The sequence below is a fragment of the Nicotiana attenuata genome, unplaced genomic scaffold (assembly GCF_001879085.1).
Source record: "Nicotiana attenuata strain UT unplaced genomic scaffold, NIATTr2, whole genome shotgun sequence".
In the NCBI taxonomy this organism is placed as follows: Eukaryota; Viridiplantae; Streptophyta; class Magnoliopsida; order Solanales; family Solanaceae; genus Nicotiana; species Nicotiana attenuata.
Window position 1 is genome coordinate 24,135 of NW_017672137.1, and position 13,308 is coordinate 37,442.

At 41.0% G+C, this 13,308-nt stretch overlaps 1 protein-coding gene across 1 annotated transcript; it reads right to left on the reverse strand.

The window, feature by feature from the left end:
- Window positions 1-940: 940 nt before the first annotated feature.
- LOC109212008 (zinc transporter 5-like) lies at window positions 941-8,455 on the reverse strand. The gene is made up of 7 exons (XM_019375617.1): window positions 8,289-8,455; window positions 6,902-7,015; window positions 5,748-5,859; window positions 5,495-5,612; window positions 2,520-3,370; window positions 1,847-1,996; window positions 941-1,393 (listed from the first exon to the last, which is right to left on the reverse strand). The coding sequence occupies exons 1-7, from the start codon at window positions 8,453-8,455 to the stop codon at window positions 1,088-1,090; spliced, it is 1,818 nt and encodes a 605-aa protein (XP_019231162.1). The 3' UTR covers window positions 941-1,087.
- Between the last annotated feature and the right edge of the window lie 4,853 nt (window positions 8,456-13,308).

Below are 13,308 nucleotides of genomic sequence, written 5' to 3' on the forward strand. Positions count from 1 at the left end.
GTGTAAGTTTCCCAATTTAGAATGTGTGTAGATTATAAAGATTTGAATAAGGCATTCTCTAAAAACTCTTTCCTGTTACCGAACATTGACTAAATGATCGATGCTAACAGTCGGGCATGAGTTAATGAATTTTTTTACGCGTATTCTGGGTATAATCAAATTAGGATGCACCAAGAGGATCAAGAAAAAACCTCGTTGATCACAAATTTTGGCACTTATTGCTATAGTATGATGCCTTTCGGGCTTAGCAATACCGGAGTCACTTATCAAAGGCTTGTTAATGAAATGTCGAACGGCAAATTGGTAAAATTATGAAAATTTATATTGATGATATGCTAGTTAAGCCTCTTTCATTCGACTCGTTTACTAGAGATGTTCGACGTTTTGATGAAATACAGTACTCAGCTCTAATGCAAACATTACAGGCCCATTTCCCAGATTAGAATATCAAAGTTTCGATCCCTCTTTACGTATTCAACCTTCCTTTTTGAGCATATGCGCAACCACTTTGTGTTTTGACCCACCCTTTTTCATCACTAAGATGTCTTGGATAATCATGCCGAAACTAGGTAATAACATACCTTAAATTTTGTTTGCAATTTTAATTGATATTTTTGGTATTGTCGTTTATACCTTTATATTAGTACTTCATTTTTATATCGCCTGCCAATCATCAATCAACTTTACTAAAACACGATTTGCTATTCCACCCTCATGTTCGAAAAAAATTCACCCTCATGCATTTTTAAAAGATTAAAATAAAAAAAAGTTATAAATAAAAGCTAATCCTTCTTAGAACTTTAATTGAGATTTTCAGCGTTTTCGTTTTATTATCCTGCCGATTACCAATCAATTTTACTAAAAAAAATGATTTGCTAATTCACACTCGAGCTTTAACAAAAAATCAAAGAATTGCACATTTTCTAAAGAGAAGACATGATCTTGTAAATAATTTGAACTACTCTTTGTAATTCCGGCATTCTCTGAAGATCAAAAAAGCTAAAATAAGGGACCTAAAAAAACTACAAAAAGAATTAAAAAAAAAAACTTGTTTATTTCCTATGTTCTAACTCTAGATTTTTTTTGTTTAGGCCCACTTTGCCAAAAGTGACATACAACCAGCCCCAAGAAGAAGAAAAACGTTAGCTCCAATTTGAAGTTTTGGACTATCTTGCATTCTACTGCTCATAAAATCTGCTGCAAGGAGATCCACTAAAGCCATGTAAACCAAAATTCCAGCAGCAATTGAATTGAAAATGCCCTCAACCATGAGAGCTGTTGGACTTGTCTCACTGTACACTGTTGATATTCCAAAGCCAATTGCAATTCCCATTGGTGTTGTCAGGGAAAAGAAAATTGCCATTATTGCTGTTTTTCTTACCTTGAATCTTGCCTGTTCATGCAATCATATCAAAATAATTTAGCCAACAACTTATGATATCCCAAAAAGAACTTATGCTTTAAAACTCTTTTTCTCTAAATGTCTTTTTTTTTTTGGTTTCTCACCCGTTGTCCGGTACTACATTGGGGCCCGACTAAATCCGGATTCGCATCGGGAAGTCCCACATTGCGGTAAAGCGTTCCCTAACAAAGGCGACTCCATATCTAGGGGCTCGAACTCGAGACATCTGGTTAAGGATGAAGGAGTATTTAGCACTCCACCACAACCCTTGTTGGTCTTTTTCTCTAAATGTCATTGTTTATACACAATATCAAGATTTTATAAAACTTATGAATTTATCCCTTTTTTTTTAAATCATGATGTTCACGTCAGCTTGCTCGCACCTCATCTAATTTCACGAGAATTTATAAGTAAAATTTATTTTCAGAGCTCAAGATAGTATACCTCAGATATGCAACCTCCTAAACCCATGCCTTCAAAAAGTTGATGAAAAGTTAATGCCGCTACAAGGGGTTTAATTGTCTTGGGAGATTCTGAGGCACCCAAAGATACACCAATAATCACCGAGTGGACCAAAATTCCCAATTCCAAAACCTGTTAAGAAAAAGAAAAAGAAAAACATATGAGTGCTAACATTTCAATCACAAAAAAATTTAAATAGGCAAAAATCAATAAAATCTCTTTGTTCCGTTTTTTTTCCTTTGCCACTTGATTGCATATTCGCTTTATACAACTTGTAACTTTATCTCCACTTCCAATTTAGGAACCGTTTCACATATCCAACACTACTTATTTTATGTTAAAACAATGTTTTGTATCTCAAATTAAAGAAAATACTAGCAAAACTTCCGTCATTTTTTATGCAATTATTTCTGTCTCTTAATATTATTTTATGACGCACATATATCCTTGTCAATTTTGTTGGTTTCCACCCGATATTCTGTACCCCATTGCATACCGGACTAGTCCTGATTGGAGCCCATAAGAGCGCTTCCTATCATAACTCTCGACGGTCAAAAAGGCCTGTCAATTAACTCTAATGACTCGCAAAAAATTACTCAAAAAAAATAGGGCATACGGGAATTAAGGGGATTTTGATGAATCTAGATATATGTACCTGTGAGATAACTCGTCGACGAGATAAATCCAATTCAGAACCCTCTTCTAATGGCACAACCGAGCCATGAGCATGTCCATGAGTTGAATGAGTATGTACATGAACATGATTATTCTGATTAATTATACCACCACTCTCTTTTTCTTCATCACTATTCACAGGTTTTTGTTTCTTTAAATGAGATCTCCTAAAATAACTCATAGCTACCAAATCCACCATCATTGTCCCAATTGCCGCAACCATTGCTATAAACCCAGCAAACGGGAAATCACCCCACGGTTTTTCAGGAAGGCAAGGGCTAGATAAGCTCTCGAATGCATCGGGCAATATGTGAACGAAACCCGTGGCGAGAATCACGCCCGCCGCGAAAGCTTTGACGAAGAAAAATATATTGTTTTCTGGGTGTAATGCCGGGAATATTTTGCCGAGAATTGGAATTGATACACCTATGGCGCCCGCTAACAAGATCGAAGCAACGGCTACCAATTTGTATTTTAACGCTTCTGTTTTGTTTCTGTCCTCAGAATCTTCATCGCACGTACATTCGGATGAAACTAAAATTGGGAACAAAAACAGAAGAAAAAGCGAAAAAGCAACCACTTTGCTCATGGTTGTAGTACAAAGAGGTAGAGAGAAGTTTTGGTGGGGCTTTAGAAAAGATTTGTAAGGTTGTATATATAATGAATAAAAACAAAGTTGGGGTGGGGTAGAGGGGTAAAGATTGACCGATGCTGAAAATAAGGGGAAAAGGTTACTGAACTGTGCTAAGAAAATTGAGAAAACATGGCGACATCCAAAGCCATGCAGAAGAGGAAGTGTAAGGCTAAGAAGGAGAGTAGTGGACAATTGTCAATTCTAGTTGGGAAAATGACGACATAGTGAGTTATATATAAGTAAATAATGATGTGGGGTCTAACAACCGTAAAAGCTCTTAATTTGTGATTATCTATTTGTTATGTAATTCACTTCTTCTTGGACTATAATTAATTTGTAGACTCTTTGGTGTTAAATACTTCTTATTCTATGTGTAAAGTAGGGCTGTCGATGGATATTTAAAAATCGACTAAATCGATCGAATCGTACCATGCCGAACTGATTTTTTGGTTTTTTAATAAAATGGTAAATTTTTATATAAATCTATAAACGTACCGATAATTAGGGTAAGTTTATTATTTTATGAAAATAAACCGAAAAATACCGAATAAATTTATAATGTGAAAAATATATTAATATGTTAAATTAAAAAGTTATAAAACATTAATTTTTTTCTTGGGCCTTGAAATTATGAAATATTTACAAGCCAACAAGTAATTAAACTCAAAATCCTAATTCCCAAATCTATTATGCTACTTCTATTAAAACTAAATTATTTTCAGCATATTCACTAGCAAGACACAAGGTATTGTAGCGATTAGGAGTATCAACCTACAATGTATTGAATATATTTCCTTTCGTATGAATTAGATTTATCTTTTTGGAATGTTTAATCTTCTATAGACTTTATTCTTGAATCCCAACTTGGTTAACATTTTCCCACTCATGTGATTTATATTTTCGTTATATTTGTTTAGTTTCGTTTACGCTGCTGTAGAATATTTGATGGATCTATACTCTAGCCATCTTTCATATTTTCTTAATTCATCACCTTTTAAACTGTAAAAATATCTACAGAGTTTGGCTAAGTCATATAAAAGTACGTATGTTATTGCATTCTACTTCTACTAGTGACTTTTACATGATATTTAAAAAAATTACCGAAAATTTATCAAACTGTATCGATACCGAAGAGAAATCGACATGATTGGGACGGTTTCAAAAAATCTAATTTTGATTATACATAATAGAATAACTGAAAAATTGGTATGATACAAAATTTATAAAATAACCAGCCGAACCGAACCATTGACACTAATATGAAAAGGAATTTGCATTTTACGTTTTACCTACTGATAGCCATTTAATTATTACACCTGAATAAAATATATAAAAAAAATCTTAGCAGAACGTTGTGAAAAATCCCTATGGTTATGCATATTAATTGAAAGAGTTTCCTACTAAAAAAGAGTAAATCAGTTTACCACTTTAACATTTATTAAGTTTAGGAATACCGCTTGTATGGGTCAAAATCTGACCATAGGATATTCTTAAAAAGAACGACAAGGGGCCGACCAAGTCGTGATCATGCCCGCGGGACGTGATAGCAAAATAACACCTCGGTCATTGCCGAGGTCAAACCGTCGGAAAGCTTACATCGCAGAACGAGCGTAGTATTTGGGCGAGCGACGAAGGATACAATCAGCAGAAAGTATGCCGGTCAAGGACCGTTGGATAAAAGGAAAAACTGTCAATATATATAGAGGGGGAATAGAGCCCAAGGGGGGGGGGGGGGGGGTACTTTTCGATAGTCATCACTATGGAATCATCGAGAGGAATCTCCTGGTCATGAATAGTTCCTGGGCTTTCCCTTCTTGGCGTCTACGGTTATGATACATTCCCATCACAGATGTAAGCCGGTTATTCACATTCGATGTGCATTGATTATTTTAAGGAATATTATACATTCTTGTTCTTCTCCTATGTTTGCATTCGATATATATTTGGAGCTGGAGTTAATTATGTTTGGCTAAGATTTACCTTCTATATTTCTGATAACTAGTGTAACAAAAGGGTTTATAACACTTTTTTTGGGTTAACCAATTTGGTGCCGTCTGTGGGGATTTCTTAGCCAAATTTGTTAGTTTCCTTTAGATCCAGAATCAGCAGAATATCACTACCAGGTTGTCATGCCTTACCTTCTCGACTCTACCACCCACTCGAAAAAGTGGTAGGTAAGCCTTCGAGACAACCGTACCAATCTAGGTCAATACGCTACCTAAAGGAGAAGTTATAACCAATATCTATGAAAAACCCACTTCTTGCCCGTAATAGTAGGTTTGACACGACGAACGCACGTTCAAAATAGGATCCCAAGTCACCTAGCGTAACCACAGCCCCATTCGGCGCATTCACCCTATATATGGGCCCGTACTCCCATCCTTGTGAAGGGACAGCAGCTTGCTGCGCGGTTTTCTGAAAGAAAGGGCACAGCCTACCCTATTTTCACATTGCCACACTCACTAGATCGTCTATGAACAAAGTATGACATATTTCTCTTGTTATTGGCACAAATCGGATGAGATCGGGTCGGGACTCGATTTCATCACATCAGCGAATGAGGCGGGTCCAAACCATGCGGAACCTAGGCGCTAGTAACACGGAGCCGAACACGGCCGCCAAATCTGAAACCACCATCCGAGCACCAGGCGGAGCGAGTAACACTACAACGTCAATCTTTCTTTCACTGACTCGTCAGGCCGAGGTAACAAAAATTTTCATTCTGGTTTATCTTCACTCCTTTATCGGTTCAAACAGGTGAATGCAAGCACTCGCGCGGGCAAGCAAGCAAAGGAGCATTCCAACTAGAAATAATGGAAGGAAAACTACTACAAAATGATCGGAATATCACCTGCCTCAATTACTTCGACTTCTGAAAGAGGACACCCCTCAAGTCATACCCTTTTGGCGAGGCGACGAACATGACGTGTCCAAACTCAAGTATGGTTCACCGTCCAGCCTACCGACTGCTTCTCCAGGCGGAACGGTGAAGGGACCAAATACATGAAAACTACTCCAATATATGTATGAAACGAACATGTACAACATTCTCCAGTGAATGAAATAAAGCAACATTTCGTACTCTCCACCAGAGTATTCTCCAATGCAAGCGAAGTTAAGAAAAACTGGGACTCACCCAGAAAACGCATAGTGTTCTTCAACGCAAACGAAGTTAAGCAAAACTAGGACTCACCCAGGGAACACCCGACATCCTCCTATAAAAACAAAACCAAGCACTCCGAGACCACCCCGATGCATATATAAATAGTATGGCAACCTGTAAAGCTCCTAAAATCAACGACAATGAGATAATGGGTTAACATTTCGACCTCAGCTCGAAATAACACCCTTACGGCCAACGGCCGTCGCAAAAAGAAGAATTCGACCTTGCTCGAATTGTAATAGGTTAACATTTCGACCTCAGTTCGAAATAATACCCCTACGGCCAACGGCTGTCGCCAATTGAAGAATTCGACCTCGCTCGAATTGTAATGGGTTAACATTTCGACGTCAGCTCGAAATAACACCCCTAGGGCCAACGGCCGTCGCCAATTGAAGAATTCGACCTCGCTCGAATTGTAATGGGTTAACATTTCGACCTCAGCTCGAAATAACACCCTACAGCCAACGGTGTCGCCAATTGAAGAATTCGACCTACGACTCTAATTGNGGATTTTGTCCAAATACCTTTGCATCCTGTCTTCTCGGACCTCGTAGCTCCCATTTACCTGATTACTACCAGGAGTGAATCGCATTTTGCTTCGACAGTCTCAACTCCCAGGCTTTTGGCCAATTCTAGACCTGCAATCATAGCCTCATACTCGTCTTTGTTGTTAGTCAATCTTGCAGTTTTTATAGATTGCTTGATTACAAACTCAAGTATGGTTCACCGTCCAGCCTACCGACTGCTTCTCCAGGCGGAACGGTGAAGGGACCAAATACATGAAAACTACTCCAATATATGTATGAAACGAACATGTACAACATTCTCCAGTGAATGAAATAAAGCAACATTTCGTACTCTCCACCAGAGTATTCTCCAATGCAAGCGAAGTTAAGAAAAACTGGGACTCACCCAGAAAACGCATAGTGTTCTTCAACGCAAACGAAGTTAAGCAAAACTAGGACTCACCCAGGGAACACCCGACATCCTCCTATAAAAACAAAACCAAGCACTCCGAGACCACCCCGATGCATATATAAATAGTATGGCAACCTGTAAAGCTCCTAAAATCAACGACAATGAGATAATGGGTTAACATTTCGACCTCAGCTCGAAATAACACCCTTACGGCCAACGGCCGTCGCCAATTGAAGAATTCGACCTCGCTCGAATTGTAATGGGTTAACATTTCGACCTCAGCTCGAAATAACACCCCTACAGCCAACGGGTGTCGCCAATTGAAGAATTCGACCTCGCTCTAATTGTAATGGGTTAACATTTCGACCTCAGCTCGAAATAACACCTCTACGGCCAACGACCGTCGCCAAAAGAAGAATTCGACCTCGCTCGAATCCTAATGGGTTAACATTTCGACCTCAGCTCGAAACAACATCTCTACGGCCAACGGTCATCGCCAAAAGAATGATTCAATCTCGCTCGAATTTTAATGGGTTGACATTTCGACTTCAGCTCGAAATAACACCTCCACGACCGCCGGCCACAGCTAAATAAAAGGAAAAATTCGACATCGTTCAAGTTGGACGGCGTCTTCGCCCAAAAGGGCAGATCCAAAATCAACCTCATTCGAATCAAGGATGATACTGCCTAGAGCGATAAGTCGGAAGTCAACCTCACCCGAGCGTGTGAGTCCAAAGAGACCTCATTCAGACTTACGCGACAAGACCTTCCTCGATCCGATCAAGGTCGAATTCCCCAAATAAAAAAAAATCAGGGATTCATCACAGAAAACCCAAAGGTCTACGCCAAAACGAAAAGATGTAACAAGCAAGGAGAAAAGAAGGAAAATCAAAGGATGTACAAAGGAGAAACAACTAGTTTATTTATATATACGCGCGTAAAAGTCGTACTTACAAAAGGCCAAAATGGGCCCCCCCAAAAAAAAGAGGAGACAAACATGAACAAAAAATACTAAAGCAGCAGCAACTTTTCACTCGGTGTCATCACCGCCGTCCTCACCGTCATTGTCTTCGGGAAACTCCTCCTCAGCATCAGCGTCTTCCCCGGCCTCCAGTGTCGCAGGGTCGTAGCCGCAGTTGACACGAGCCTCTCGTGCCTTCGCCCGGGCTTCCTCGTAAGCAGCCTCAGAAATATTGCCCATCTCCTACAAACCCTAGTATATGTCTTGTTGGGCCTCAGCGTGGACCCAATCATGCAGGTGATGAGGAACGGCGGCGGGGACGGATTCAATTTGAGCTAACAACTGCGCCCTCTCAGCCTCGAGCGCCGCGACCAGGTCCCCTAGGCTCGAGGCCTCCCAATCAATTTCGCCGATGCGCTCCTCGAGCCTCGCCTCCCTTAGCGTGGCCGTCACTCGCTCGGACTCCTGCTCAGATTGAAGGACGCGGATAGTGTCCTCTAATGCCGCCGCCCTTGCTAAAGCTGACGCCCGAGCATTCTCGGCACCCTCTAACCCGGCCGCTTTTCCCTCCAGCTCGGCTAACTTACCCATCCATTCCGCACTCAAAGCCTCAACCCTGGCAGCGTTCTGATCAAGTTCGGCTTGCAACGACAACACCTTCGCCTGAAGATGCTCGCACTCTGCGGCAACCCCCTTTCCCAACTCCAGCTTTTCGTCCTTGGCACGAAGCAGCTCCTCGAGCTCACTACACCTGTGAATGGACTGCATCAGCTCCTGATCCCTTTTCTCCAACTCCTCTCCAAGGGAGTGGGTGCCAGTACCCGCCCTGAGCCGCTCATGCATCTCACGGAACCTATTGCAATACCGCCTATACTTCTCAAGCATCATTAGAAAGATCTTGGCCCGAGTCTCGGCCCTGCGAGCACTCTCGATCTCCAGCATATAAGACTGAAAACAAAGAGAGGAAGATAGTCGATAAGGGCCAAAATTAAACGAAAAAGCAACGAACAAAGGGAAAGATATAGAAAGGAACTCACCCTTAGGCCCATCGCAACCACTCCACGTGATAGTTCAACGTCACTGACGTCCTAAAGAGCTCCACTCTCCGTGGCCGAGCATAAGAGATCAAACTACGACACAAAATCCACCGTGTCTTGCAAAAGGTTGAGGTCCGACGGAATCTCGAGTATCCGAGAAGGACCTCCCGCTCTTACCACGACCCTCCTCGAACATCCTAACATCATCAGGATCGAGGTCAGATTCAGATTTGTAGTCATCGACCATGATGCCTTTTCCTCTCTCTTCAGCCGAAGAAGAATTGCGATTCGGCCGGGATGTCGAAGGGCCGCCCGAAACAGCAGCGGCGGCCTCAGGACTCCGTCTCTCCACCGCATCGGCCTATTGATCTCTCACAACAGGCGTAGCCTCTACGACCAGGTTGATATCACCACCAGCTTCGGGCATCGTCAAGGAAGGACCACCTCTCGACGATGTTTCGCCTTGAGGTGCCACTTCCTAGGTCACCCGTCGGCTCTTCGGTGGAGCCTCTCCACTACCAGCACGGGGAGATTCACCCGCTGAGTGGGCGGCAGAAACCAAAGTCTCGGTTTGAGGAATAGCCCCGCGCGAGCAGCCACGGACGCAGGTGCAGATTGGGTAGTGGCCCTCGGCGCATGCCTAGTAGGGACGCCGACTGACGAAATGTGAGTGGAGGAGCCCTCGCCCTTCGCATTCTCCCTGACAACAAAGAAAAACGGTCATATAACGACAAGGCCGAACCATAAGGCGAAGAAAGCGGGCTGACTCACCAGTGAGAGGCTTGCGCCCATATTTCTCGTGGAAGGACGTCCACATACGAATGCCCCTTGTATGGGGGAGAATTGCGTTCACCCACTCGCGAATATCGTCAACGGGCGGGGGAGGTAATCTCTTGGCTGCAAAGCGAAAACATGTCAGCAATATCACCTAGAGAAGAACTATCGGCGACCGCCTTGAGAGGAATCACAAAATAAATAACGGAAAACTTACGAGCAAAGTTCCACGTCTCAAGGAATCCTGCCGGATCTGTTACCAGGTGCTCTGTCCGCACATAAAAGTAACTTTCCCAAAAGCGACGATTAGCCTTGTCGTCCATCTTCACCACTAAACTCTTGGTCCCTCGATGGCGCATGTGGATCATCGTGCCCCGAATGAATTGAGGGGCAAAAATATGAAGCATGTGCCCCAAAGTAATCCCACGACCGGCGAGTTCCGCATATTTGAGGAGCATGAGGAAAAGCTTGTACGCGTACGGTGAGAGTTGAGTAGGGCACACTTCGTAGAAGCGGCAGAACTCCACCACTAGAGAGGGGAGGAAGCGTATACCCGACGACAAAAGGATACGCATAAAATGCGCAGTACCCCGAACGGTGTAAATGCACAATGTCCGTCCCCGTTGCCGGCACCATTTCAACGTGGTTTGGAATTCGCCATTTGGTTTTGAGGGCTGCAATCGCCGCCTCATCCATGGAAGAAGAGACAGGTTCCGGGTCATCACCAGCAGAGCTGTTAAAATCAGTCCATTGCTTTCCCGGACGAGGTAGTATCTCATCTACTATCGGAACCCCCTCATCTTCCATGAACCCTACTCCCTCCCTAAGAGGAAGTGCGCCACTTTCCGGCACCAAAGTTTCGACGAGTCTGTCAGTCCGGGAAGAAGTACCTGCCATTTGTCTAAGTTCGATCGAAATAAACGAGAGTGATGAAGGAAAAGAGAGGATGGCAGCGTCAAACTCTGACGAGAGCAGAAGTGCGAAATCAGAAGTATAAAATATTGAGGAAGGAGGACGTTTGCAAAATTTCTCAGGTGAATCAAAATGTAACAATCAAATAATGGATTCCCCTTATTTATAGGAACATGAATGCCCCAAGCAGGAAACCCAAGAGCCGCCAATCGAAAAACCGAAAGGGCACGAGAAACGATATGATGTCTGGGAAACATGCACCATGATGACGCATAACAGGTATCCGCGATGTCTCGAATCGATGCCACGATTCAGCTCCAAACCAACGTAACAGTCCGACGATATCACTGAAGCATCACGTCACCACCTCGACTTAAGGACCTCGTCCAACGCATGACAGTCAGATTTCTCCTAACCTTCGAATCGACAGAATCCGCCCATTGGGCTCGCTAAGTGGCGAGCCCAGCGGATGGAGGGACTAACTGTATGGTTCAAAATCTGACTATAGGATGTTCTTAAAAAGATCGACAAGGGGCCGACCAAGCCGTGATCACGCCCCGCGGGACGTGATAGCAAAATAACACCTCGGTCATTGCCGAGGTCAAACCGTTGGAAAACTTACATCGCAGAACGAGCGTAGTATTTGGGCGAGCGACGAAGGATACAATCAGCAGAAAGTACGCCGGTCAAGGACCGTTGGATAAAAGGGAAAACTATCAATATATAGAGAGGGGGAATAAAGCCCAAAGGGGGGAGGGGGGGGGNNATGGAATCATCAAGAGGAATCTCCCGGTCATGAATAGTTCCTGGGCTTTCCCTTCTTGGCTTCTACGGTTATGATACATTCCCATCACAGATGTAAGCTGATTATTCACATTCGATGTACAATGATTATTTTAAGGAATATTATACATTCTTGTTCTTCTCCTATGTTTGCATTCGATATATATTTGGATTTGGAGTTAATTATGTTTGACTAAGATTTACCTTCTATATTTCTGATAATTAGTCTAACAAAAGGGTTCATAACACTTTTTTTTGGGTTAACCACCGCTATGATCACCTCTTCAGTAATTTTAAAGATGATCGATGACGTAAAAAATTCAAGATGAAAGTATTTTGTCTATCATATTGCATGGCGTTTCTCTCGAGGTATGAAACTTAAGTTAAGTGTTTTAAAAGGTGTTTTTGGACCACGGCATAATAACAATGTATCACGACGATCGAAAGTGATAAAAAAAATCATGAAGTGTAAACCCATTGTTTGGGCGTGCTTAGGTGCTGGACAAGTTTTTACTTTGGAACATAAGTCCAAAAAACCTCTCCGAATTAGAATTAAAATTTCTAAATAAATATTTAATTTAAAAAAAAAAATCACAAAGGCCAGTTTGTTATTAAAAACTTAACGTCCGATTTTTTTTAAAAATTGTTAGTCCTAATTATTATTCTTTCTCTTTATCTTCTACGGGTAAAGGAAAAGATGATCATTAATTTGCAAACTACAAAGGAAAAACGCATCATTTTTTTATCACTTACATTAGTTCGATTCTTGTAACTGCAGGTTCCTTTTTCACTTTTATTTATTTTAAAATTTTTTTACTCTTTCAAGTTAGGTAAAAAATTCCTACTCAAATTTTTTAAAGTTTCATTAGGTTTTTTAGATGCATTAGTTTTTTAATCAATTCCGAATTCTGATTAGCATCTTAAAAAGAAGCAATTCTGCAATTTTATATACAGTCCCACCAATTTTTTTTTTTGTTGAAATTCTTATGATTTATGTGTAACTTTACCTTCTTTTAATATTATTTATATTAAATATTAAAAATTAAAATTTTATGGTTCTTATACCCAGTACCTCGAAGCTTATGTTTTGCCCCGTATTAGATAAAATATGCGCCCCATGTCTATGACTTTTAATAGAGAAAATCTCACTTTATACCCATGAAATTCAAACTATTTACCCTTAAATACCCATACCTAAACTATTTATTTTTCCTACCTATGCAATCAATACTATTTACCCGCCCAAATGGCTTCCTTATTTAATGTATGTAAAAACTCCTAAAATTTAGAATTTTGAATGCAAACAAAGAATTTGCTATTTTTTCTCTCCTGACATTAAGAACACGATTTTTCTTCTTTTAAATTTTTTGTCTACTTCTTTTTTCGTTAGAGAGTGTTAATAATACATTTAACGAAATCATGTTAGAATAATTTTACAAGTTAAAGATGTATACAATTAAAGTAATAAATATATATTCCATGTTGGATATAATGAAGTTATGGATAATATTTCAAATATTTAATATCACAGTTAATTTTTAAATTTTGAATGTGCTAATATCTTGAACTCTGAGTTCAACTATAAAC